Consider the following 26509-nt stretch of genomic DNA (forward strand, 5'->3'; position numbering starts at 1 on the left):
CAGTGGGTCATAAGATTTCAAAATGGCCGAACCAATGTTCACGACGAAGATCGAAGTGGGAGACCCAGCATAGTGACCGCCGAACTTCTCGAAAAAGTCGATGCTAAAGTCCGTGAAAATCGAAATTTCACAATAACGGAACTTTCTTTGAGTTTTCCACAAATTTCGCGAAGTTTGTTGCACGAAATCATCAGCGAAAAGCTTGGTTACCACAAGTTTTGTGCAAGATGGAAGGCAAGAAGAGGTAACGAAGTGGTTGAAGGCGCAGGCGGCCGAATTTTTCGACGAAGGAATTTCCAAGCTCGTACATCGCTACGATAAATGCCTTAATTTGTATGGTGACTATGTAGAAAAGTAGTATTTGAGTGTGGCTTTCATCTGTATATAATAAAATTTGTTTCCTATACTTTGCTTATTTTTTTATTCCAAAACGTAATCTACTTTCTGGATAGCCCTCGTATTTAAACATTTATAAACTCATTTAAAATATCTCAAATACAATAAAAAATCATACCGGCATATCCAACATCACACAAACATATAACATTTTGTGTTCTGGGGTCTAATTCACAACTGTTTGCATGGCTCAAGCCACTATCTACTGTTCCAGGGCAAGGGCAGGGACGGCATGGAATGCCTACTCCAATTCTTGGATCTCCATAGTAACCTGTGTCACATCTAAAAAAGGTTAAATAAATTATTGGTATCATTACATATTCGAGTAGGGGATCAAAACATTTAAAACATCAATATTTGAAGTAAATCACATTTTACACAACACGCAGCACATTCCAGCATAGCTACCTGAAAGGGAAAAGCATGACACAAATTACTTATATTTACCCAAAAACATGTAAAAAATGTTTTAGCAAATGAGTTCCAGTGCCTATAAATCATATGAAATACTGTTAATGTATTAAAATAATGGCTAAAAGAGACCGTTCAGTTTCACTGTTTACTGGAATTTAAATCCATGTCTAACTACCAATGTTCAGCAGTTTTAACACTCAGCCACTGCTCGACATCAGCACAAAAAGTTTTATCATGCTATATCAGTATGCTTAACAAGACATAGAAAGAATCATACAAAATCACACAAGACAAAAATGAAATACCAATTAACTAAACGGTGTCACTATGGATTACCAAAATAATCCAATGTTTAACAGAACTCCAGCAGTAAGAAGATATGATTTTTTCCATAGAACAATAAATATCTTATGCACTATATTCCCAGAGAAGATAGTCAATAAGCAGCAATACACATTTTTAAGACCAGCTTTAGAAAAACTGAAGTGACATTTTCAACACAATCCTCTTATCATTTTACATGATACAGCTTGAGACATCAAACATACTCTGGCTGATTTCTTTGATTAATGGAGATCAGAAGTGAAATACCATCTATCATATTCAATGAAAATGCCTCCAAATTTGTCTTAACTTACATCACTATGACTGTTGTCAAAGGCCTAGGAATGAATTACTACAATAACTGAGCATTATTGTAATGATGAATGAGATACACACTTATATGATAGACACAAAAAATAAAATGTTTTGATTCTAATAAATATACTGCACATTTTATGAACTTTTTGCTCTCAAACTAAACATTATTACTTTTTGCTCTCAAACTAAACATTATTATTTTTTAAAGTTCTGAGCATCTCATTAAACACAAGCAAATACTGTAATACTAAATGCAATTATAAATGACTTAAATGTACAGTCTTACTGACATAAAAATAAAAAGGTTATTAATACAGGAAATACAGCACATCATAAACCCATTTAAATTTCATGAAATTAAATGAAGCACAAATGTTTTGTTTACCTATCACATTTTGGTCCCGTTGTAAAGGCTTTACAAGCAATACAATATCCTGTCCTTGCATCACATGTCTCAGCATGACCATTACAGTCACATCTTTGGCAGTTAGGATAATTCCAAAAACCTGGCTGGCATTCATCACACTGGCGCCCATATGTATTTGGACGACATTTGCAGTTTCCAGTTTGAGAATCACAAAAGTTGTCCACAGAGCCTACACTATTACAGTCACAAGCTAAATTAAATAAAGAGAGAGAATATACACTATTGTCAAAAAATATATGCTTAGAAAACATTCCAACTTAAAGAGCCTTTAAGTTTTAAAATGTATTTCATTTCTATATAAATATATGTAAATCAGTAGTCAATATTCTACACACAATGTATACAATAATATTATTCAATCTATAAAACAATTACATATACTAGATCTTTAAAATTTAACCCTTTCCAGACAGACATCCCATATACATATTCCCTACGAATGCCTCTCACGGGCAGGTGTCCCACCCATGTATCCCTGGAGACTGAATTCAGGGGACAGGTGATGCATATCCACATTTTAAGGTGAACCGATTCTTTAAAGAACACTAGATGGCATGCTATGTCCATTACATTTGAAATGAAGACAGCTTTAGGTTCCTGACCTTCAGTCTTATATAGCCTGACTTTGGTATTTTACTCATTAACCACTGTGGCGATGGCAGGAAAGCATAATGTAAACAAAGCTGAGTTCTTTAAATCGCCACATGCTAATATAAACATTTAAGCCTCTGATTTATATTCAATTCTTTTTTTTAATTCTTTTTTCCTCTCTACTATGTAGGGTCTTTTGGGGTTAACATGTGGGGCTTTGTTACATTTTGGGTTGCCTTCAGATATACTTCAGGTACTTCCCTTTTTATTTCAGAAAGCCTTTGACTCCAGTCTATTATGGCAAAAAGGCATTATTTGTCAGAGAACAAATATGCTTGCTGAAAATATGATTCAACAGAAAATAATTTCATTGACAAAACTAATATATTAAAATTAGAATACATTTTAGCATTATCATTAAAGCCCTTAGCTTTGAATTAGAGGTCAATTAAATATGATGTCTTATATAGTAGTTAGTCAATAAATAAGTTGGGGATCACTCTCCCTTAGAGTATTAAACTATTTAAACAATGTATATTCACAGAATCAGATTCATGGCGTACATCATATCTGTAGTTATAAAAGTCCCAATGAGTCTTGTTTTATTGGTATCATTATGTTTCGGCAAATGCAGCTGGAAGTAAATAGTCTGAAATAAACTCGTATCTACAACGAGATTCACATATTAAGCAGAAATAATTTTGTATTCAAATGATTTATCACTTTCTAATACTGCATGATACCTAGTACCAACAAAACTTCACTTTTAATTTTACAGGCTGTAAAATTTGCTGGACACAGCAAATGAAAAAGAAAAACATATTTAAGAGTTGGGGTGAGCACAACAGTTCTCCCACCGTATCCAAAAGAAAGAAACAAGAGTGTTGCAAAATTCAAATTTGAAAAAAAAGTGTACATAATTCGTAACATGATCATGTCACTTTGCATTTATGCAAAACTTTCATCCGATTTAAAACAGAATAAGTTTATTATTTCATTTTAAAATTTAATGCACATAAACATTTTCCTTCTTTTTTAATTTAGAGTCACTCGAATACTAAGCGCAAGAGGCATACTTCTCAAGTACTGGTTTGATGGCCTGACAGCCAATTATTACAGCAATGCATAAGATTGTGGACAGACTACTGGTACTTTATCATAAACTTGTTTAATGAATACAAACTATGCTGGCTGTCTATTTACTATGGAAAATTTATTTCACACTATGGAACACATAAAATAGTCACATTTATGATTAACTAAACATTGTTCAATTCTAAACTTCCACATGGCTAATAAATTTCATACCAGGCAATCTTTAACTTATGATATATGCATCTAATCATATAGTTATGATTAAAACAACCCCTTAATGCTAACATTCTCACTGGATCTTTACATTTACCTACTGACAAAACATCATCTAATCCACTAAAAGGAACTGCAAAATCACATACTTAAATGCCTTAAATGTGCATAATAAAATTTCATTGTATGACAAAAAAAGAGATTTTGAAGCTGGTCAGCAAAGTAAAGAAGTTTAGCTGGTCAAGTTAACAGTAACATAGAACAGCTAAACAGCTAAATCTACTTATTTATTTTACTCACCAGCTTTAAAACCCCCCCTTTTTTTTGTCAAGCATTGAGCTTTTATTTTATTATATATGTTTAAGACTTTCAAATATACACGAACAGCTCTTTTCTCCAATGATTTAATCAGTCATCTCTAGTCAACTATTCAAAATATGTTACTTTTGACTGGGATAGGCATTATGCAACTAAATCTGAAATGCTGGCTGCATGAGGTTTTCATGATCCCTTTGCCCAAGTAAAATAAATACAACCAGTTTACCTCAGATAATCTTACATAAATTTGTCCCCTTAAAGGCAAACATCCAATGGTGTCACACACATGTTAGAACAATGATAATACTCCATTGATTATGTTAATGAAAGAGAAAAATCTTACTATTTTCTTAAATACATAAAAGCATTATTTCCTAAAAGGGAAGGCCAAAGATGTAAAAAAAGCAATTTATATAATTTTCATTTACTATTTTATGCTGAATTATTTTAAATATCATCATGTATAATGATTTAATGTTGCTGTTTTGAACTTTGCAAAATGTTTGAACAATTACAATGGTCGCCAGCATTATCTTAACATTTACATTTTTAAATCATCTACTAAGATTTTATTATTATTTTTAAATACATTTTGTGCCAAAAAAAATTCCATTGAGGCAGATATCCCCCCCAAAAGAACACACATCTAAAAAGCATGCAATGCACTACTCAAAAAACACATAAAGCATATTTGGCCACTCTTTCAACTCTACAACCTTATGTGATAGCACTGTTTGTATTAGCAACAAGAATGCACTGACGACACACTCAATGGCAATAAAAAAAATCAGTTGAACAGATAACATTCTACTATTTTCCAGGAAATGAATTGCCTGACATTAAAATCAGTTATTTGAATATGACAAAGCACATGAGTTATTTCCTTAAAGGAGAGGTATCCATTTAGAATTACAAAAGGGAAAATGGCTTATTTTTTAGTTACACATGAGAAAAACTGCAAAAACCAATCATGCACAGCCAACCTGTTTGCCTAAGTTTAAAATCAGGATAAACTACTAATATTCAGTAGTCTACTCGCTTTGCCTCTGATGGGAAAACATAGACTTATATGATCTCATACCAGTTTATCAAAAGGGCATCCATAACTATTATGAAAGCACCAGCAGGATGACAGTATACCTTTAGAATGGTGCATTAGTAAGAACCTAGCTGCCATTCAGAAGCCCACTAGCAATTAAAGAGAAAAACTGCTAACACTGGTAATTTGACCTCAGTTCAAATCATAGCCAAATTCTGAAGTCCTTCAAAGAGCATTTATTTTAGGTAGAAGCACTCGAGCACTTCGCCACAACTACAACTTAAAGAATCCTAAGTATGCCATTCAGAATCACTTATCCACATCTCATGGATGTATATGCCATGAAGCAACAGTGAAAAGTGTGACAGAGGTACCAAGGTGGCAAAACATAAGATATTTCAAAACAGAGCTTGTAATGGCACAACAATGAATTACAGCAGGAGAATTTGCAGAATACAGAAAAAGCCTTTCCAACTTTATGGCAACTCAACATAATGCAGTAGCATACATTTACAAATTTACATTCAAGAAACCAAGGCAAATGATATTTAATAACCTTCAGTGATTTGCTGCAGTCTGATAATAAATCAACAATCTATTAGGTTTCTAATGATCTGCCATATGTCAAGAGCCATCTGCCAGCAAGATAATATTCAGTAGCATATGGAAAATATCTTCAGGAAATGATTCCACATTACCACAACCCTCTCATAGCCAGACAAATCCCCAGATTTTTCCCAAACATAATACAGTACAAAGTCTGTAATCCGGACTCGTCGGGACTTTGGCGATTCCAGATTAGGGTTTTTTGCAGATTATAGATTATGAATTTAAATCTGCTACGATGGCATGCAGAAATTATACAATTAAAAATATGAAACCATAATTCATGAAATAAAGAGCAATTATGATCTAAAGGATATCAACATTTACCAAAAAAAAGCTTAATATTTATTTGTTTACTTTATTAAACATTTCTTTCAATGTAAGTTGTTTAAGTTGCTTCATTTTTTGTGCTAATACTTTCTCTTTAATTCTATAAACAGACATAATTTCTTGTTCAGTTACAAAGTTCCACTGTTCAAGTCCTGTAATTGCTATGTCGAGAATACCGACTAACTTGTCAATCGAAATTCTTTCATTTTCATTCAATAACCTCTCTGTCACTTTCTTCACTATCGGAAATGCGCATGTGTAAGCGCTTTACTGGCTTTACGCGCATGCATAGCGGACACAAGCATCAAATGCGCATGCGTAAGTTTGTGGCTTTGAGATCCAGATTATAGATCATTCCGGGTAATGGACGTCCAGATTATGGACTTTGTACTGTATATATAGGACAAGTTAATATAACATTTGCAAACATTTTATAATGTGTGAATTTGCTGATCAATTACAGAATAATCTAGTGGTAAATTCAATAAGGAAACATTTGATCATTTATATAACGATATATCAGATTGAATGTCTTCACACACTGCCATCAGACCTGACTACATGCCATATTAATATGTAACAATTTTGTTGAATATTGATTCAATATATGAAGTCATAAAGTGACATACACTTTTAATCATGATCACTGTTTTTCTACATGCATGGATTTTCTTGACAAAACATATTTTGCACAACAGTTGCTACTTTAGCGGTGTAATAGAACATAATTCTTTTTATGTACAGATACTATTTCAGGAGAAGTCGAGGAAATTTTTTACACTTCTACCATAGGGCGACTTTTCTCCTTAAATAAATCCAACAAAATTTTAAATCAGAATTTTAATTCTCAACTAAAGTTTCACATATTAAAAATGCACAAACAATACAAAAATTCCTATATTGTTGATTTATCATGTAGTGATTACTCCAACAAGAATATCATAATTTTTAAGAGCTAGTTAACTACACTGTCCTCCAAAAGTTAAGGAACAGAATGTTTTTCAAAGCTCAACATTACAAAAATGTCAGTAACATTTCAATACACAGTTTATATGCATGATAGCAACAAAGTTTAAGAAAATATATGCAAAAACAATAGCTACAACTTTATTTTATAGAAATGTATACAGGAGTTGGAGAATAATATAGGAGTTGAGTAGAGACTAATATAGAAGTTGGAGAAAAAATGCAAAAATTTTAAATTTTGTTCACAAGTGTTGATCTTCAGTTGTTATTACAGATTCATGGACAATATCCAGCAGAAGTCGTTTGCTGGATTCGTTGAGGTGGCGAGCAATCAGATGGACGGAAATGGGGATCTCGCAAGCTGATGCTGCTAGACGTTTCAATGTCTCTCATAGTATGGTCCACCGAATATGGAATCAGTTTGAATCCAAAGATTCTGTGTCTAGAAGACCTAGAGTTACAACACATGTGGGAGACTTATTTCTCTCTTTCGGCCCAAAGAAAGAGTAACATTACTATGCCTCAGCTCATTGCAGATCATTTAGTAGCAATAGAGACAAGAATTTCAGCTATTACAGTAGGCAGATGCCGGTACAATACAGGTCTGTATGTAAGACGACCAGTTGTTTTTGTCCCCTTGACCCGAGGACACAGAGGTGTCGATCACGTCGCCTGGACGTGTCAACAATGGGTATTTATTCTCTTCACAGACAAGTCGAAGTTCACACTGGAGAGTGATTTAGGCTGTCAGCAGATCTGGAAGGAACAACACATCAGATACAACCAATCCAAAATTGTGGAAAGACACAGTTACAGAAGTGGTGGAAAATTGGTTTCGGTTGGGATCTCTCTGAGGTGTGAAATATCGAGACGAGATCCTTGATCAATACGTCCACCCATATGCCACTGCTATTGGTCCGGGATTTCTTCTGATGGATGACGATGGATGACTGCACCCGAGCTCGGGTTGCTGAAGGTCATAGTATGAAGCGGATGGAATGGCCAGCTGAATCCCCAGGCTTGAATCTGATAGAGCATCTTTGGGATTACCTTGGGATACAAATTGCTGCTTTAAGTCCTCCTCCAAGGTTGTTGGATGAGCTTGAACAAACATTACTCCTTGTCTGGTTGTTGCTTCAAATTTTACTGACCAACAACTTAATTTACAGCATGGAACATCGCTGCTGCCAATGTATTACAGCTAGGGGTAGACACATTCCTTATTAGAACCCATTTTTGTAATGTTACCATCCCATTTTTCCTCAAAACCCTGTGATATACAGTTTCTCCAAGACTGGATTTTTATGCCAAGAGTGCAATTTTTTGTTGTAATTTACATTTGTGTTGAACTTTAGAAACATTCTATGTCACAGTCATTAAAGAACTGTTTAGTGAACATGTCCTCTAAACTTATGGTTTCTATGTTACTTCATTCTCGAATTAGACATAAAAAACATGCTGTTCCTTAACTTTTGGAAGGCAGTTTATTTTTCACAATATCTGGCTCAAAGAGTAAAAGTACTTAAAAAAAATACTTTTGTAAATACTCTGATTACAATATAAAATTGATTATAAAAGGATTAGAATAAAAAAAATAACATACGTCTGCAACCTGATGGACCAAAACCATAAGTTCCAGGAGCACATCTATCACACTGTCGACCAACAACGTTGGCTTTACATCTGCACTGCCCGCCAAGGCGTTCACATTTCAGACTTTCAGAGCCAGTGGGATCACAAGAGCATTCTAAAATTTATATTACATATGAAAATATCAAGAATCATACTGATAATTTTTATTCCATTTGCGTAACACTTGCTGCATTTCACAAAATATATTAATATGAGCAATTAGTTACAATGTTACAATTTTATATTAATTTGTTATTAAAAAGATTTTAAAAAAGAATGCAAGCACACCTTAATCTGTTAGTTCTAGGCTTACCGTGAGCTTTATCATAAACATAAAAGCCAATGCTGTAAAGGTATTTTTTACACACTTCATTAGGGACTGGCCTGACCACTGAATAAAAGGCTTGACCACAACGAAAGCGCTCAAATTCTTGTCTTCTATATTCATTAACAGCTGAACCTTCGAAGAAAGGAATGCTGTCTATTCTAGGTATGAACACAATCTATAAAAGTAAAATTATGCTGGTTTTATACTATCAGGCAATAATAAATACTTCAAAATATTTTTGAAGCAAAAAATAGAAAATTTTTTAGGTTCATATATTATTAACAGAGTACAATTTCAACAATACACACAGGCACTTAGAATAATTAGATAATTACACATACTAGGAAAATTACAGAAAATATAGTTCAACCTCAGTTTAGTGAAGCTCAATTTAATACCAGTCTGGCACAAAATATATCAAACCACTGTTAAATTAACGTTAATAACATTTTATAAAAAATCAATATAAAATCATATTAACTTAGAAGCCAAACAACAACAAATCAGCGTCATATTTTCAAATTTTCACAGGACTAGTTTTGACAGTTTTACCGAATCATCATCCTCAGCTGCAAAAGTGATCACTTTTGCAGCTGAGTTCGGTTTCTAAGTTAATATCTGTTCGGCATGTTATTATACCTTAATTATAAAATCATATGTTGCTTTCAAATCATGGTAAAACATACATTTTCCTCTCATTTAACTCAATTCATGCTTAGTCACAGAAAACATCACTTCCTTTTCCTATGTATACAGGCTGGCAGGAGATTACACACACACACACACACACAAACAAAAACATAAAAAAAAAAAAAGATTTTTTACAATCATTCACACTTTTGCACTTGAAAGCATAATAAGTTCTAATTTTATAGAAATCTAAATGTTACATACTGAATCTATAAGAACAGATGCTGAAGGTGTTGATACACCTTCCACATAATTTGTAAACTCCAGGCGAATATTATAGCTTTTATTTTCTTCCAAACAAGCAGGAGGATATACGATAGCATATCTTTCCCCTGAAAATAAAAGAGATATAAATGTTTCTGAAACTGCTCAAGAAAAGAAATCTTTTTAGCATTTATCTTTAACAGACAACAAAATATTAATTTATTTAGAAATAAAAATGGTTTTAAAAATTTCTTATTGCCTCATAGATATAATTACTCATATCATAGCTTTTACAGTGAAAAGTGGGGCCCACCAGCGGCCGAGCGGTAAAAGCCGCTGAACACTGGTAGTTCGTTCCGGGGTTCGAGTCCCGGCGAACGGGCTGGCTGCATGGGCGTTTTCGTGGTTTTCCCCATGTGTAACGTGGATACGAGCCAGTTTCCCTTAAAAAGACCTGCACGGGGCATCCCTCCCTTTCCGTGTAGTGCCTAAGGGCGGAGCACGTAATAAATAATAATAATAATAATAATAATAATACAGTGAAAAGTGCAGATCAAATATTTCAATATTGTCATGCCTAAAATAACATAAATGTACATACTCCTTCCGATATTTTAAACCAATATACATATAATACATTGTCCAGTTTTGGAATTCAGGACCTATATATACATATTATTTACACATACATATATAGAGAGACAGAGATACAGATATATGAAGCTCAGAATTTTAAAATCTAACTTCATTAATAGTCTTTCGAAAAATCTGGAATAGTCTACACCTGATAATCTGATTTTTTAAAGTATGAATTTTTTTATCTGAAAGTTTCAAAAGACAAGGATAAAGAAGGATCATTTAAAGGGTTTATAGGATTTTTTTATTTATTTTTTTCTCTTGATTACTATTGTGCTATTAAATAAGAGTCTTCTATATTGAAAGTCATCATGATAAGCCCATAACATGAAAACTCTTTACTTTTCTAATAGTTCCTTTAACTTATTTTCCAAGCTTTCTTTTACCTTTTTCTGTACTTCTAAATAAAAAAATTTAAAAAATCTAAAATTCAACTTTATAGATTTTTCTACTCATATCTACAAATACAATTAACCGTTTTTGGGCACCTTTTTGAGTCTATTATTTTTAAAGACCAATTGATTTTAAAATTTATATAAAGTTTTACACAGAATGCCATTCTTTATTCCTATTTTTGTTTTAAAAGAGTCAGAATTCATTTAAATTTCATTTTAATTAGTAATTGTTTTCTTTGTCAAAATAAAAATTTTCATAGAAATATTAAAAAGTTTTCCTTTTGACTTCAAAATTCCCTCTTTTGTTCCAATTTTTAGCCTTTTGAGCGACTGCTTTCTCGCCAAGGTAGTTTAGTTTCGCCAATGAAGCCAAAATGGCAAATTGACACGTCACTACTGTAATGATCTTATTCATAGTTTCAATTGTGTTCCACTCTGCATTATTCCCCACACCTTTCTTCTCTAGAGATATCTTTACATCAATAATGTAACAAATTACTCTGAACAAAAGCCAATAGTAACTGAAAGTGTTCAAAGTTTTCAATTACCTCTTGTGAGTTTTAATTAAGTTTTTTGACTAAAGTTTTATAATTTCACTTGCTTACTTTAGATGCTTTGGATTATGTGCTATTTGTTTAAAGGTGAAATTTTGGTTTGAATTTATCAATGAAGTATTTTATTATTTCACTTACATTTTCAATTCTTTTTATTTAATGTACAAAATGCTAATTAGAATTTAACTTGTTTTTTCCTTGCTTTGGGGAAAGGCCAGAATTTTCAGGCGAACTATTATAATTAAAATACATTGAAATGGTTAATCAGATAATTCTGGATTCTTCTATTATGTTTGTTTTTCTTTAAATTTAATTGATGTTTTTGAATTGGGGTATTGCTTGTTTAAAGAGTTTTGGTTTTAACATTTTTTAAAATTGTTTATTGCATTTATAGGATTATTTGAAATTTATCACCTATGAATTTCAATTTTTGGTCTTTGTGAAAAATTAGTTCTAAATTTCTTATCATACATTTATATATATATACATACTGAATGTCTTATTCATGGCCCCAAGAATTAATTTACAAAGGTTAAACAATGCACAGTGTGTGTGTACATATATTATATAAATACTTAATGTCTTATTCACAGCCTTTGAAACTTGGCTCCAAGGATTGATTTGTAAAGGTTATTATTTCAAAAGTAAATATTTTGGGATATACCATATTATACACTGTGTATTGTGCTACACATATTTTTCTACATATTCAACATGAGACGCATGCATCCGATGAGGAGAAGAACCTGAGCAGGAATGCAGACTCATGTCGACTGCTCATTAATATAAAATATATCAGATCTGTTTTTAATACTCAAGTAACTATGCAAATTGAGATTTAATAAAGTATCTAGGTTTGAACATAATGGGCGCTTAATGAATTCCAAAGCAGCATTGGTCATGTCAGTTAGCTTCAATTAGCAATATTTCATCTTCTATGTCATAGGCTAAAGCTTCAAAACTCTGCATTATTCCCCACACCTTTCTTCTCTAGAGATATCTTCACATCAATAATGTAACAAATTACTCTGAACAAAAGCCAATAGTAACTGAAATTAAAATTATATATATACTAATTTTTATATATTGACCATAAAAATGACAGTTAAAACTGTTTAATCAATGTAGCTTTATTGAGACTAATGGCGAGATCACAAAATATGAAGCAAAATATTTAACCTTTGCAGGCAGGCAAACTACTCACAAGTATAAAGAGATGTTAGTACAATGTAATGCACTTTGTATTTGAATTTCTTACTGTTTAATTCTTTTATATTTTAATTCACTTAATTTTAATGAAATATAATTTTAAAAATTCCTTCTAACCTTTTTATTCACACATAGAAGTACAACCATTATAAAAATTTTTCATATAATTCTGCTTTTACATTATGATTCAAAAGAACGTTTTGAAATATATATTCGCTAGCATGCTTTTTCATTCATGGATGGTAATGACTATTAATGCAACTACAAAAAATCTACTAATCTTTACAGAAAGTCTTCGAAATATTTTAAAATCCACATTTCATAATTTTATTGTGTAGCACTGTTAAGCATTGGAAATTTGATCATAAAATACAGAATTAAAAAAGTATTTTACAGTTACAATGTAAGCAATGCAATAAAAGTTCTCCTATTAAGAATCTTTTTGAAAATTGAAATAACAGCTAAAAGGCATTTCATTATAATTTACATACTTATTAATTAATCTAAAGTAAACACAGACAGATACCTCAATTCATTTTAAATAACATTCCTAGAAACTGTACTCCTTTGTATGAACTTTAAGAGGAAAAATTGACTACAAACTTTTTTCAACAGACTCTTATACAGCCTTTCCTCAACAAAAGGCTAGGTTATAGTAGGGTTTCTTAAAATTAACGCAGGATTTAAATTGCTTCCCATTTTTTTCATGTTAATGCTCTCCGTTTATGAAGCACATGTTGCAGTAATCACATTCCGGTTAATAGTGAGTTAGTCATTGATGGAATAAAACACGATGCAGGAGACCATAACTACTTTCTTCCTTTTCGCCATTAGCAGCACAGCTGGATCCCGTAAATGGAATTAAAAAAAAAGACAGCTTAGTACTGTGTCCTCCGGGAATTGATTACATTTAGATCTTAGTGCTGTGTCCTTCGGGGAACATACTAAACGAGGAATGCTGAAAGAAGGACCAGAACATGGAAAGAAAGTGCATGGTGGGTACTGTTGAGTATTATGGTACATGTTAGGCAAGCAGTTCCAATTAGGCTTCCAATTTTCTTTTTGCATATATATTGGTTTCACAAATAACTTTTTTCACGAGCTCATTAGTGAAAAAGTTTAAAAAAATCCATTGGTTGCTTTATGTTAGAAACTATTCGTGTTGCTGTGGGGACTTTGACCAGGTATAAATTGTACGCTTCGCGGCACTTCGTCGTAGTCTCTGCAAAGTACCCATGTTGAACTGCTTGCACCTTCCACAGTTTCACTTTCAACTTCTCTTTCAACATCACTCTCAACTTTATTGTCACTCTCTATAATTCTTATTTTCCGTCGTCTCACACATCTTACTGCATCACTGTCTTCTCTACTGGATTCGTTCGTTTTGTGGCATAATCCGTCAGAAATCGATGTCAGCTCATCATCCAAAGTAGCAAAATCGAATTCGTCCAAACTCGAGCTGATCTGATCTGATCTTCATCCATATTTTTAGGACTCAAACACTTTTTAGTTACTATATTTACTGCCAAGACTGTTTCAAATGAATGCTATGCTGAGACTAACTAAACTGAACTAAGATTTGGCTACAATGTCAGTGGAGCCTAGTCCCCGAAAATACTTCCGAGAAAAATATCTTATCGCACATTGTAAATAAGGAGACTGGGTTACAAAAGACCACAGCATCATAGCAGCGGCGCTCGATCACACGGGACTTCAAATCACTCGTGTGCCGCAGCAGCATCGTTCGAGTTGACACTTCAAATTGGTCGGGCGCCACATTGGCGCCGCTCGAGTACAAAGGGTTATAAGGTCCTAAGCCATCCTAAGAAAGACAGATGCTATGGAATTAACTGCCTTCCTAAACAGACTTTGTTGGTTCAGAAACAAATTGATGTACTCTCTTTTGCTGCACTGACCCCCTGATGATGCAGTGAAAGAAATCAATTTCTGTTTCCTTTTCATACAAGTTATTCATCTTAAATTTAAATCTTTGTATAATTTTTTTACTTAAATTAACTAATTTGAAGAATTTTATGGTCATAAGAAATAAATACAGACTTTGATAACTATACAATACTAAAACCCAGTTACCTTTTTTGAAGAACAGAGGTTTTTAGGTTTTTTAACGTATTCAAGCAATCCATAGCCAAGAACAAGTTGTAATGCTGACTCGCTTTGCAAGGACCTGCTCACTTTCACCAAAGCTATTCTATTATATTATTGCATTTATTTTGTTAGTTTTCTGTTATTAAGTCTAAAGTACATTTTACATTGCTTTACAATTAAGAAAATGTGGATTTCTTTTAAAGTGTTAAATAATTAATTTTAATACAAATTTCATGAATACGTAAAAGAAAAGTTTGGTTTTATATTGCTAACAACAATTTTTACGAAAAATGTTTCATGACAAGAATTGTAAAATATTATGATTACGATATTCAGGCAAAGATTTTATAAAACGTGAATTTTTGCAGTTATTTCTTAAAAAAATTAGGACATTTCTCACAATATTTTTACAGAAAAATGCAGACTTTCAAAATTACAATAGAATTTTCAATTTTTATTTACTGTTAAAAATGATACCTACAAGATCTTATTTTAGAAAAATATTCAGATAAAAGAAAATTTTCCCCTAAAAAATGTATTTTCCTTGTTTCATTAATGCTTCTTTTAAAAAGGCCAAGACTTTTCCTTTGAAGGGATGGGATATGTAAGATAAAAATATGTAATCAGCTTTATAATAATTCAGTAAAGTCATAATTCTTCAATTTTTAATTGGGATATTTCCTCTCCATCTTTTGGACGCTGTTTGGCTGTGCTCTCGTCCTATCGCAACAGTATAAAAAATGTAAATGTTCTTGAATAGGCATAATTAGAGTGTCACATGAATTGCAGCCACAGGCTTTAATTGAAAAAAAAAATGAATATTTATTCTTACTCAGATTCCAAGTTTCCACGTCATTATGAATTCAACAAACTAGCATTTTATGCAATCAGAATATTTCTTCTCCAGTATGAATCAAGGTTCTGTGCCATTTATGTGTTTTGCCATCAGTATTTCTGTGTTTCTATGTCTCAGTGTTTCTACATCAGTACTTCTAAATTTGTTTTTAATACATTTGAAAGAAATGCCACATTTGTCCACCTACGCCATCAAAATTCTTGCTGTTCATGACGGATATACAATCAATGTTTCTGCACCACTGACATTGCTACATCTTTTTTTGTTTTCATTACACATATATAATAATTTAGAATGCACATAGGGAGAAGACATAAATACGTTTTAATCACAGTCAATGGTTGCTGATGATGCTGGCTTAATTGCATAATAATAGAATGAAACTTGAAGACAAATGTAGCCATAGATACAATATATTTTTTTTGGCCATGATAATTGACAGATATATTCCAATTCACATAATCATTATTAGCAAAATATGCATCCCACAGTTTTGGGAACTTAGCACATCTTCAGACAATGGATGATACAGAGAAGTGAGCTGCATTTAAGAAGCCTGGTAGAGTGCAAAGAGTTTAGTTTCGACTGAAATTTTACTTGGCAATTTACTAAAAACACCAACACTTCAGCATTATGCAAGATTGTTTGATGTAATTTAAATCGATATATTATAAATAGTTACTATTTGTAGGACAAAAGGGAAATATTGTAATACAGTGAAAATGTAGGGGGCTTTTGGCATACACAAGGTGTTTCGAAACTCGCAGGCAAAAATTTAAGGGGTGATAGAAAATAATTTAAACAAGCAATTTTTTACCATACAATGGATGGGTGCAGAGTAAGTGGTGAACCACTAGATGGTGCTGCAATGGCAAAAATAAAGCGTGGATTTTCTTACACATCATCATTGCTCACGTAGATTTCAGAAGGCATGCTGACGTACAAAAATCAATAAAAGGTAGACATGCATTTTATGTATGGTCTTGCAAATGGGGGTGCTCTTGAAGCCAAAAGACTATACAGCAGCATTTCCTGAGAAGACACATGAAATCAACAAACAGCATCCGTTCCAGTGTGAAATGTGATCCTTCATAATTGGCATGCACAATACATGGCCTGGCAGGAGTGTGTAGATGACATTCTATAAAGAGTGGAAGACTGTACAGATATTAGCACACGAGAGGTTTCCCATGCTGTAAATGTGCCCCACTCAATTGTTTGGTGAGCATTACAGGACGAAGGATTACACCCCTGCCATATACAGAAGGTGCAGGCCATGATACAGGCAGATTATGCACCATGTGTCAAGTTTGCATGCTGATTTTTGAAACAATGCAGCTTGATTTTAGTGCACATGTGTTATTCATGGATGAATACACCTTTACACACAAAGGCATTTCTAATACCCATCTTTATCATCCCTTAAATTTTTGCCCACAAGTTTTGAAACACCTTGTACCTATAGACATAGAAGAGAGAGAGGAAAAAAAAAAAAGAAAAACTTGAATTATGAAAAGTTCGAAGTTACATGCAACAGAAATCATACTTATTTCAAGTTTCACTGCTCATATTCTTCAGTTTACTAGCTATATGCAACAATTCCATAAATAATAACGAAAAACTTTCTTCTATCTTCAAATGCCCTTTACATTTTTCAGCTTTAGATATTCATGTCATTCACTTTGAGAAGTTAACTTCCAAATAACTGAAGTTTAAGGCAGAGGATCAACTTAGAATGAATGCTAATCATACAATCATTAAAACTTAAAATCAGACCAGAAGTTATGTAATGAGAGAAGCAAAATTTCTTCCTAGGTTAAACACGAGTTGATAAATCCTTATTTAAATTATTAAAACAATTATTATAAAACTTGAAATCGGCATTTTACCATAAGCTAATGAAACCATTTTTATGTCATCTTGAGCAACAATGGTATTTGCACAAGGCCCATTTGGATCAACTGGCCCGGGTCTCTCAATAATAATGCGAGCTTTCTCCCACTTTGCAGGAAGCTAAAATAAACAAAATTTAATTTAATCAAAAAATAATGCTTTGAGATCACATTTACAATAATGATATATGAATAACTGAAAAATATGAGTAAGTTCTGAAATTAAAATATAAATTTAAATGTTATACCTTAAGAAAGAAGAAAATGATTTAGTAAATATTATATTAGTTTACATCATATTGATATACAGTTAGTAACTACTGAAGAATTACATGGGTTAAATGGTGAATCTTAAATTATCAAACATTTCCTCCATACCCCCTCCCAGCCATACTGCAAGTACACTGTTTAGCCATACATATTACAATAAAGAAATGATATTAACATATTGAGTGTCTTTTAAAGATATGGTGCAAAAGATTACCTGATAGATTTGATCTTTAATATCAAACCACATCTGAGAAGCATGAATAGAAAACCACAAAAAAATTAACTCTCACTACTTTATATAAGCGTTTAGAAATACAAATAGAATGATAACTATTCAAAAAAAAGAAAAAAAAAGAAAAAAAAAAAAAAAAAAAACTAATTCCTAACAGCTATAGATTTTGAACAAATATTTAAATTCTGTGAAAAGTAAATACTTTAATCTAAATTCAAGAAAATTTCATAGCATTCAAAATGAAAAAATACTTGTTTATCATTCAATTTCAAATTTTGTCAACTATATCATAAATATGCATACTTTTAGCACAATAATATAAGCAAGATTAAAGGACAACGAATTTCTAAAATAGATTTATTTAATATTTCCAAACTTTAGAATTTTGTGAAAATTTTCAGCTAACTAGAAATTAGCACAGAAAAATAAACAACAGTCAAACAAGTGGAGTTCAGAGCTGTCAACATGAACATCGATCAAATAGAGCTCAACCATACTTGCTACATGTAATTTCCTAAACATGAAGCTTCTCCCTCCTCCCCAAAACAATACTGCAAAAAATAAATTTAGAGCTGTTGATGCCTTGACTTGCATATTATTAGCATATGCAGTTATTTGATTTTTGTTCGCATATGAAGTTATTTGATTTTACTTGATTTGCATACGCAGTTATTTAGCATATTTCAAGAATATAAATGTCAAGCCAAGTATAATTACTATCTCCTTTAAATGTATAAAACACAGATCATAAACTCCACTATTTCTACACTTCAGTGCATACATCATGCAACCAAAAGTAACTGCATACTGCCTATTAATATAGTGAAATTCCAATAATCTGTAATTTCTTAATCCACAAATGTCTGTGATCTGTGTTTATTTTTTTAAAGCATAGTTTCAATTTTCAGAAAATTCCACACAGTTACTTTAATACTCATTTTTTCTTAATGTAAAATGCAAATAAACTTCAAAAAAAAAAAAAAAAAAAAAAAAAAAAAAAAAAAAACATTAACATTTTGATTAAAGAAGTGAATTTATTTTACTAGAAAAATTATTCAAAATATCTCCTTATGCATCATAGTATAGAAATTTACCATAAATGAAATTTGTTGTTTTAGATATACTAGTTCTTAGGGGCATATTTAATTGCTTTCAAAGTTAATTTTAAATTTATGTGTTTAAGAAGTATAAAGAACCTATTTAATGCAACTTTTTAGATGTCGAGTTCTACATCAAAGGCACCTTGTGGTTGATTTGTATGCATTCTGCACTACAAGGAAGTTTGTTTACAGTAAGTTGGGATACACTTATAAATATATTAATCAGCTATTTTTTCTGGCATTAAACATGAAAAACACAGTAATGAAATTAAGAATTATTTTAATAAATTCAAAATTTTTAATTTTAGCACTTTTTGTAAGTTGCTAGTGCTACCAATCTCAGCACACATGCACAAAGCTAAACAAAAAAAGTCCAAGGATTCAATTTAAGGAAATCATACTGCTGGGACTTTCAAACAGAGTGTGCATTTAAACTGTATAAAAATTATTTGACAATAATTTCACATGTTGATATACAATTTTTTACATTACATTTTGGCAAAATGAGTTCTTTACTACCTGAAAAAATTTGCTTGTCATTTCTCCCTTTTCTTCCCCATTATGTTTTCCCTTTGTTCTGGTATTATTTTTTCATACATAAATGAATTAAATTTAGGTACTGTATTAAAAAAGAACAATTACACTATTGTAATCCGACTAAACTGAAAGTATATTCACAATATATGGTTGAGATTTGATGAAAGTATCTTTAGCTCTGAAAAGTCTTATTTAAGTGCTATATATTAAAACCTCAATAGTCATTCTTTATCAAATGAATGTATGAAAAACAAACTTTTAGAAATTTTTTGAAACTTTTAGAAAACAAACTTTGTGCAAACTAATTCCCTTCTTTTTTAGAAAAATCCATAGCTTCCTTAAATATACAAGCAGATATATTCACCATTTAAATTTCGCTACAGAAATTAATTATTAACAAAGAGCCATAATGCATCAATTTTTACAGCTTTTGTTATAACCTGGAGCTGCATTTCTGAATGCTAACTGATAGAGACTATCAAAAGACTTAAAAGAAAAATTACATGCTACATTTAGAGCTGAAATAATCCAACCATTCAGATTATATGTTTCTTTTATGCAAAGCATAGCATTAAAGGTGGCAGAAAATCAGTGCATAAATATATAATATATAACTGCATATTTTCCCATGCAGATATATATTAATAACTACATGATTTCCCATTCAGTTATATATTAATAACTGTATAATTGTACATATATGTTTTTCCCAGTCACGGTAAACATAGCCTCTATTGCAACAAAGGAAATACACTGATATTCTACAAAAGAATTTTCACTACGTCCTTTACAATTAATACACATTTTATGCATAATCACAATGTATAGTACCTCACTTTGGATTTCTAAGTTAATGTTGGAAGTGAGGAATCTAAGAACTGATAAGCGAATAATCGCTTGCATTCGGTGACAAGAAACAACAAGATAGAAGGGTTACTAACCCTTTATTATTCTAATAAGATTTAACAAACTCCGTCTGGGAGTGTACAAGCAAAGCCCGCACTTGGACTTGAACTAAAAAGACTAAGAATTAAACTAAAACTAAGATTAACTAAAGAAATATAGCCGAAGCTATCAAGGTTCAATTTGAGTTGGCCCCTTAACTTATTTTACCACGAAGCTTAGCAAGGGCCTGAGTACGGCCGTGCGTAATAACAGCTTTGAGAGAGAGAGTGGCCAAAAAGGCAGACGCACGTAAATCAGAAACTCTGATTCTCTCTGACTCAGTAAGTAACTTCGTGGTTTAAATACTGCTCCTTCTCATTAAATATTCAGCAAGATTCCAAAAGTACGTTCCGGCCGGAAGTAGTAAGTTGAAGTTAAGAATCTGACAGGAAAGGAACTTTAACTTAAAATTACCTGTTAATACAATTAACATAATCCTTACAACAATTAATACACATTTTCATCATCCATTGTAACTATTTTGTCTAACAATTTTTTCAGCAAAACATTTGTCCAGGTCTTAAAAGTTACAAGGAAAATTATAAATAGCTAAAGGAATGAATGCACACCATACTTTCTTGAAATTTTGTATTCATTCAATATATTTCAGTGCAGCTGCACAGTGCAAAAATAACAGCTGCATTTCTCATAATGAAAATTGTTCTAGGGCAACACAGTTAGGCATTAATTTCATACCAATGGTATATACTCTCACATATTCATACATAAAATATAACAATGCTACCTGAGGTTCATATCTGATAACTATGTCATATTCCAAAGACTTTGGTATATCTGTAATGTCAAACTCAAGATGAGAGCCTTCAAATGCTCTCATAAAACCAAGACCAGTCCACGTAGCTTCTCTTTCCGAGTAGGGTTCACGTACAAGTACTTGACAATCCTATCAAAAAAAATTAATAAACTTCATTAAAATGAAAATTTAAGGGTAGTAAGTAAAACATGCACAGTGCATAGAATGAAATGATATAGTGGCTGCTCAAAAGAAATGCAGTGGCTGACAATAGTTACAACACAGATCAAAGAATACTAAACACAATATTTCAATAATTGGGAATTTTCAAAGTTTTCTAGATATGCAACATTCATGTTTCTCAGATTACATTTTAACTATTGGAAAAAGTTTAAAAGTAGGAGTGAGCACTTTCTCACACTTCCTCAATTATACATCTTAATTCACAAAGTAAATCTTAGTCTACTTATACTACTAAGTCAAATAAAATAAAAACATCTGCCCTGAAGATAAGGATAGTGCAGACAGATCAACTTCCAATTCATTGTGCCCGCGACGTTCCCCCCCCCTACTGCAGAGCAGCGTGAAATTGATAAACAAATTTCGGAATGGTTACAGAAACAAAGGATATGCCTTTTTCCATTTTTTCCAGCAATTCCACTTTTTGTTTAACGGACATCGAAACATACTTTCGCTTTGTAGATCCTTTGGCAGCTCCAGCATCGGAAATTCTATTTGACATAATTGAAAGTTCAAGCTTACTTTTATAAAATTGCTCTAACAGTCTGTAAAAAATAATAAGCCCGATCCAATTTGAAGATTAAGCAACAACGCAATCTGCAACATTAACTGAAACAGATAATTGGATAATTTTAGCTTAGCTTATACCGTCCGTTATACATTAAATGCACATGCGCGCAACATGATGCGTTGACGCATGCGTGAACACATGATGCGTTGACGCATGCGCAGAAAGTTTGTAGCCTTGAGGTTCGGATTATAGATCATTCTGGATTATGGGTGTCCGGATTAACAACTTTTGACTGTATACTTTTTAGCTTAAATTAAAAGGACTGCTTTTCACCTTTCCCCACATTTCTAATTCCACATTTCAGTGATATTTCTTAACAAAAAGCTTAATTAACCCTCTGAGCGGCACGGTTTTTTGGACCTGTCATGAAGACCTGTATTCAAAGACACTTTATTAGCTAAATCTGTATATTTACTTACTTTAGGCTCTATTTTCATAAACTTACATTTATTAAGATGATACTTATATTATTAAAAAAAGTAAGAAAGCAAAATATCATCAATTATAAGCTTATATATAACAAATGACACAAAATCTCATCACCGGATAAAGACTGTCATAATGCTCACAGAGTTAATCCTTTATTAATAAATGAACCAGGTTCAGAACAAATACATTTTAAAAATTAAATGAGATTCAAGTTTTGAAATGATACAGTTTTGATATTAGATTCATAATTTTAGAAGAAGCAAATGCAGATAATTTCTGCAGGAGTTAATAAAATAAATAAATGCTTAGTTCTGAAATGTTTGAATTTTACACTTACTGCAGGCATGAAAGGACAACTACTTTAGTAAGCAATGTCTCACAGAACTCATTTAAAAAAACAAACTTTTCAAAATTATACCAAAAATGACCATGATTTATAAAAGCCTTACTTATGGGAAAAGAACAATTTCATAATACCACTACTACACTGTGCAGAACAAGAAGCACTGCACACAACAAGAGATGACACGCAATTTTGTTAGCAAATGGCTTATGACAAAAAAACTGCAAGGGTTATCAGCCTTAGAAGAGATGCCTATATAAAGGACTTACTATAAAATAACAGATTTGTTACTCGAGTAACATAAGAATTTTATACAGCCAGCTCGTATAATGAAAACTGAATCCAAGACAATTTACCAGCATTTAGGGTCTTAGTCACTGCTAATTACACCCAGAATAACTGAAGCCACATTTTTGATGATATTTAATATCAGCATAACGAATGGACTCTGTATGACACTAGAGAAAGAATGATGAAATGCACCACAAAGATGCTTACTGAAACCCATACAAAATGATATTTTCATGGTTGATTACAAAACGGCTGCCACTAACAGAAGATATAGTTCATAAATATTGTTTAAAATAGCCTATAGTTGCACCAGAAAAAATTCAGACTTCATTACAAATCCAAGCCATTATGTATTGTTCAAATGACTTCTGGATTGTGTTTCATGATATGATATTGAGCAGAAATATATCAAGGCAATAAATATAATATTTAGAATAATTTAAATATAAAATATTTAGGCAAGTTCAATGCATTTAAATCGCACACATTAAATAAAACAGATGAATGAAATTCAATGTCTGCATGCATATTTCCATAACAAATTTAAATTATTGTTCTATACTGATTGTCAAGAATCACCAACAAAATTTTATGCTTATATAGTGATTGTAAAAATGTCAAATTACTTTTAACAATAGGAAAAATAATACATGATACAAAAATTAATGCTAAAACAGAAAATAATATACACTTTAAAAACAGAAATTAATTGACTAAAAATACTAAATTTAAAACAAGAGTGCAATGAATTAAATTATACACTGATAGTATGCTTCACAAAACTAAGACATACAGGAGTGCCTTTTGCAAGCTCAGCTTCATAAACCAAATAGTCCAAGTTTGCAGCAAAATGGTAATCTGCTGGTGTGTCACAACGCGTACCATTTATATGAGTTAGACATCTGCACTGTCCGCTGCGTACATCACAATTATTATCCTTTGATCCTCCTGGATCACAATCACAAGGTTTACAACCTTCTCCTTCAGTGTCCAAACCATAATACTCAGGCTAAAAAAAAAAAAAAAAAATTGTAAAGAAATCACATAATTTTGACTGCATGTTATCAGAATGAACAGTATTAAAAAGTAGAAATCATAATTAATACTTTTACTTCTATTCATTATAATCTACAGAGTAAGTGAAAAATAACTTCCCATTTAAATTCAATAACTTTTTAAATAATCACAGCACCGGCACAGATTGCAAAATATTATAATCTCTGATATAAAAGAAATACATTGCTAATGTCTTTTTTATTTCAGAAAGGTATGAGCAGTATAAAATAATCCAATGCCTAGATCACATTTTTGCATGCTGTTCAGGAAATATTCAGCCTAAGTGTATAAAAGTGACATGCCAAACAGCTTTCGAAAGTGATAAAAACCCACTGCTATTTAGTTCAAAGGAGTTAAGACTGCTATCCTTGGAAGCTGCATTATTACCAGCACTTATCAATAGAATATCATGACTGCCAGCCAGAGTTTGGAGAGATCATGTTTGTTTGGCATGTAGACCAGATCCAACTGTTTTACAATAATCCTTTTGTGTAAGAAAGCCACCTTCCGTGTTGCAAGAACTGACAGCCTTCAGACTTGTTAACTACTGGGCACCAGGAGGATCCCTATTATTATTGATTTGTCCAAGGTAATACTGTTACTCAGCATAACCAAGTTTCAAAGACATTCCTTATTTGGGATACCACAAATGCAGACTGTTACCAAACCATGCTTCAAGAACATGTACAACTTAGTATCACCCATTGGTATGACTATGATGATCTTATATTTATATTAAGGCAAAAACCTTGGTTTACTGCATGAAGTCAGAAACCTTAGATTAGCTCAATACTGTCAAGAAAAAACACAATTAAGAGTTCCAGTATCAGTCAGGCATCATTGTTCTCAGATGACTGCTAAAACTAGTGGCTAGTGTGAATGCCTATATTAAATTTTCATATTAGCAGCTTATGCAAACCCTTTAAACAGTGCAGTGAAGTATTATTCTACTCTTCCATTTAAAACATGTTCCATAAAATCAATTATTATTACAGATAACAGTTTTTGATCCCAATTTACTTTTCAACCACTCTGTATTTATCTAACATTAATTACTCGTGAAATTTCTAGCATTATACAGCCAATACCACTTAAAGTGATGGTTGTACAGTCAGGAGGTTATTCTGATGCTGGAGACGTGAAAAATGAGCAATGCCCTCACCGTGACCTCTTGAATATGCTAACTCTTACACCATGAAGGCGTACAGAAAGGAGGAAGAAAATCCCTTATAAACTCCTGTTTTTAAAGAGCGAACGGGGTTTAGAGGACTCAATCACCAAATCCTGGTAACGAATAATTGTTCACCACCTTTTCGGCCGGGTGCCAGAGTAGGGTTATTAAGATTTTTTGATGCTAGAGATGTGAAAAATTAGCAATGCCCTTGCCGGGAGTTGCACCCTCTTGAATACATCCTGAGTGTGCTACCATTACACCCAAAGGCATGCAGAAAGGAAAGAGAAAATACCTTGTAGGTTAACAGATGCCGAATAATGGTTACCACTAAAAGTGATCAAGATATTCAGATATTGTTATCAAACTGCTGAAACGTTGCCTTCTTAAACATGAAAACATGGAAAATAGATCACTTATTGGCAGATACAAGCTGATTATTATGATCAAAATATTACGGAATGAATTTCTTAAACTTAAGGTGAGGCCATCAAACAGAGAAGGTAAATCAGGTCAAAATACAGCACAGACATTTCCATACGACGTAAAAAGGTTACAAAGTAAGGAATTAAGTTGCCAAACAGCTTGGTCAACCATTTTCTTTTCAAGTTTAGAGGCTTCCAGATTGATGAAACTAAAATTTTACATAACCTTGCTTTTATGTGCCAAAAAATCTTTTGGTTGTGTTTTGAGCTTTATATTTTGATGAATATTCTGTTCCCAGCAGCAATTTTTTTGTTGTAATGTTGCTGCTTATGCTCACTTGTCTGATGTAGTTTATCCAAGCCCACAAAATTCCTTGTGGCAAGGAGAGCTATATTACACCTGTCATTGCCAACAGTCTCAAGCACCTAACAGGTGGCAGTGCGATTTGGCTCAGTTCTGCCCCCAATTTTGATGGAGAACACCTTGAGGGAATGGGTCTGAGGGTCTCCGACCACTCTCCCCTTTCACCAAACCACACAAGAAGACTTGCAGCTTGCCGCCATACTGCATCAACACTATATACTTAAAAACATCCATGCCTTCTC

The 26509-nt window shown here is 32.3% G+C and overlaps 1 protein-coding gene across 5 annotated transcripts in view; it reads right to left on the minus strand.

Moving 5' to 3' along the window:
* The window catches only part of LanB1 (laminin subunit beta-1), a 157635-nt gene that overhangs the window by 69199 nt on the left and 61927 nt on the right, over positions 1 to 26509 (minus strand). For 3 of the 5 annotated variants that reach the window (XM_085807482.1, XM_085807481.1, XM_085807484.1), the window contains 9 exons: positions 24045 to 24260; positions 21369 to 21527; positions 18024 to 18056; positions 17537 to 17660; positions 9892 to 10019; positions 8983 to 9172; positions 8641 to 8784; positions 1838 to 2069; positions 515 to 678 (listed from right to left, as the gene is read on the minus strand). In XM_085807482.1, the coding sequence (XP_085663608.1) occupies positions 515 to 678; positions 1838 to 2069; positions 8641 to 8784; positions 8983 to 9172; positions 9892 to 10019; positions 17537 to 17660; positions 18024 to 18056; positions 21369 to 21527; positions 24045 to 24260 (1390 nt within the window). The remainder of the gene's footprint in view (positions 1 to 514; positions 679 to 1837; positions 2070 to 8640; positions 8785 to 8982; positions 9173 to 9891; positions 10020 to 17536; positions 17661 to 18023; positions 18057 to 21368; positions 21528 to 24044; positions 24261 to 26509) is intronic. The other 2 variants (XM_035368911.2, XM_085807483.1) reach the window with 1 other exon arrangement.

This window comes from Stegodyphus dumicola, chromosome X1, assembly GCF_044657685.1.
Source record: "Stegodyphus dumicola isolate Sdum_Otavi_A_Nest chromosome X1, ASM4465768v1".
Classification (NCBI taxonomy): Eukaryota; Metazoa; Arthropoda; class Arachnida; order Araneae; family Eresidae; genus Stegodyphus; species Stegodyphus dumicola.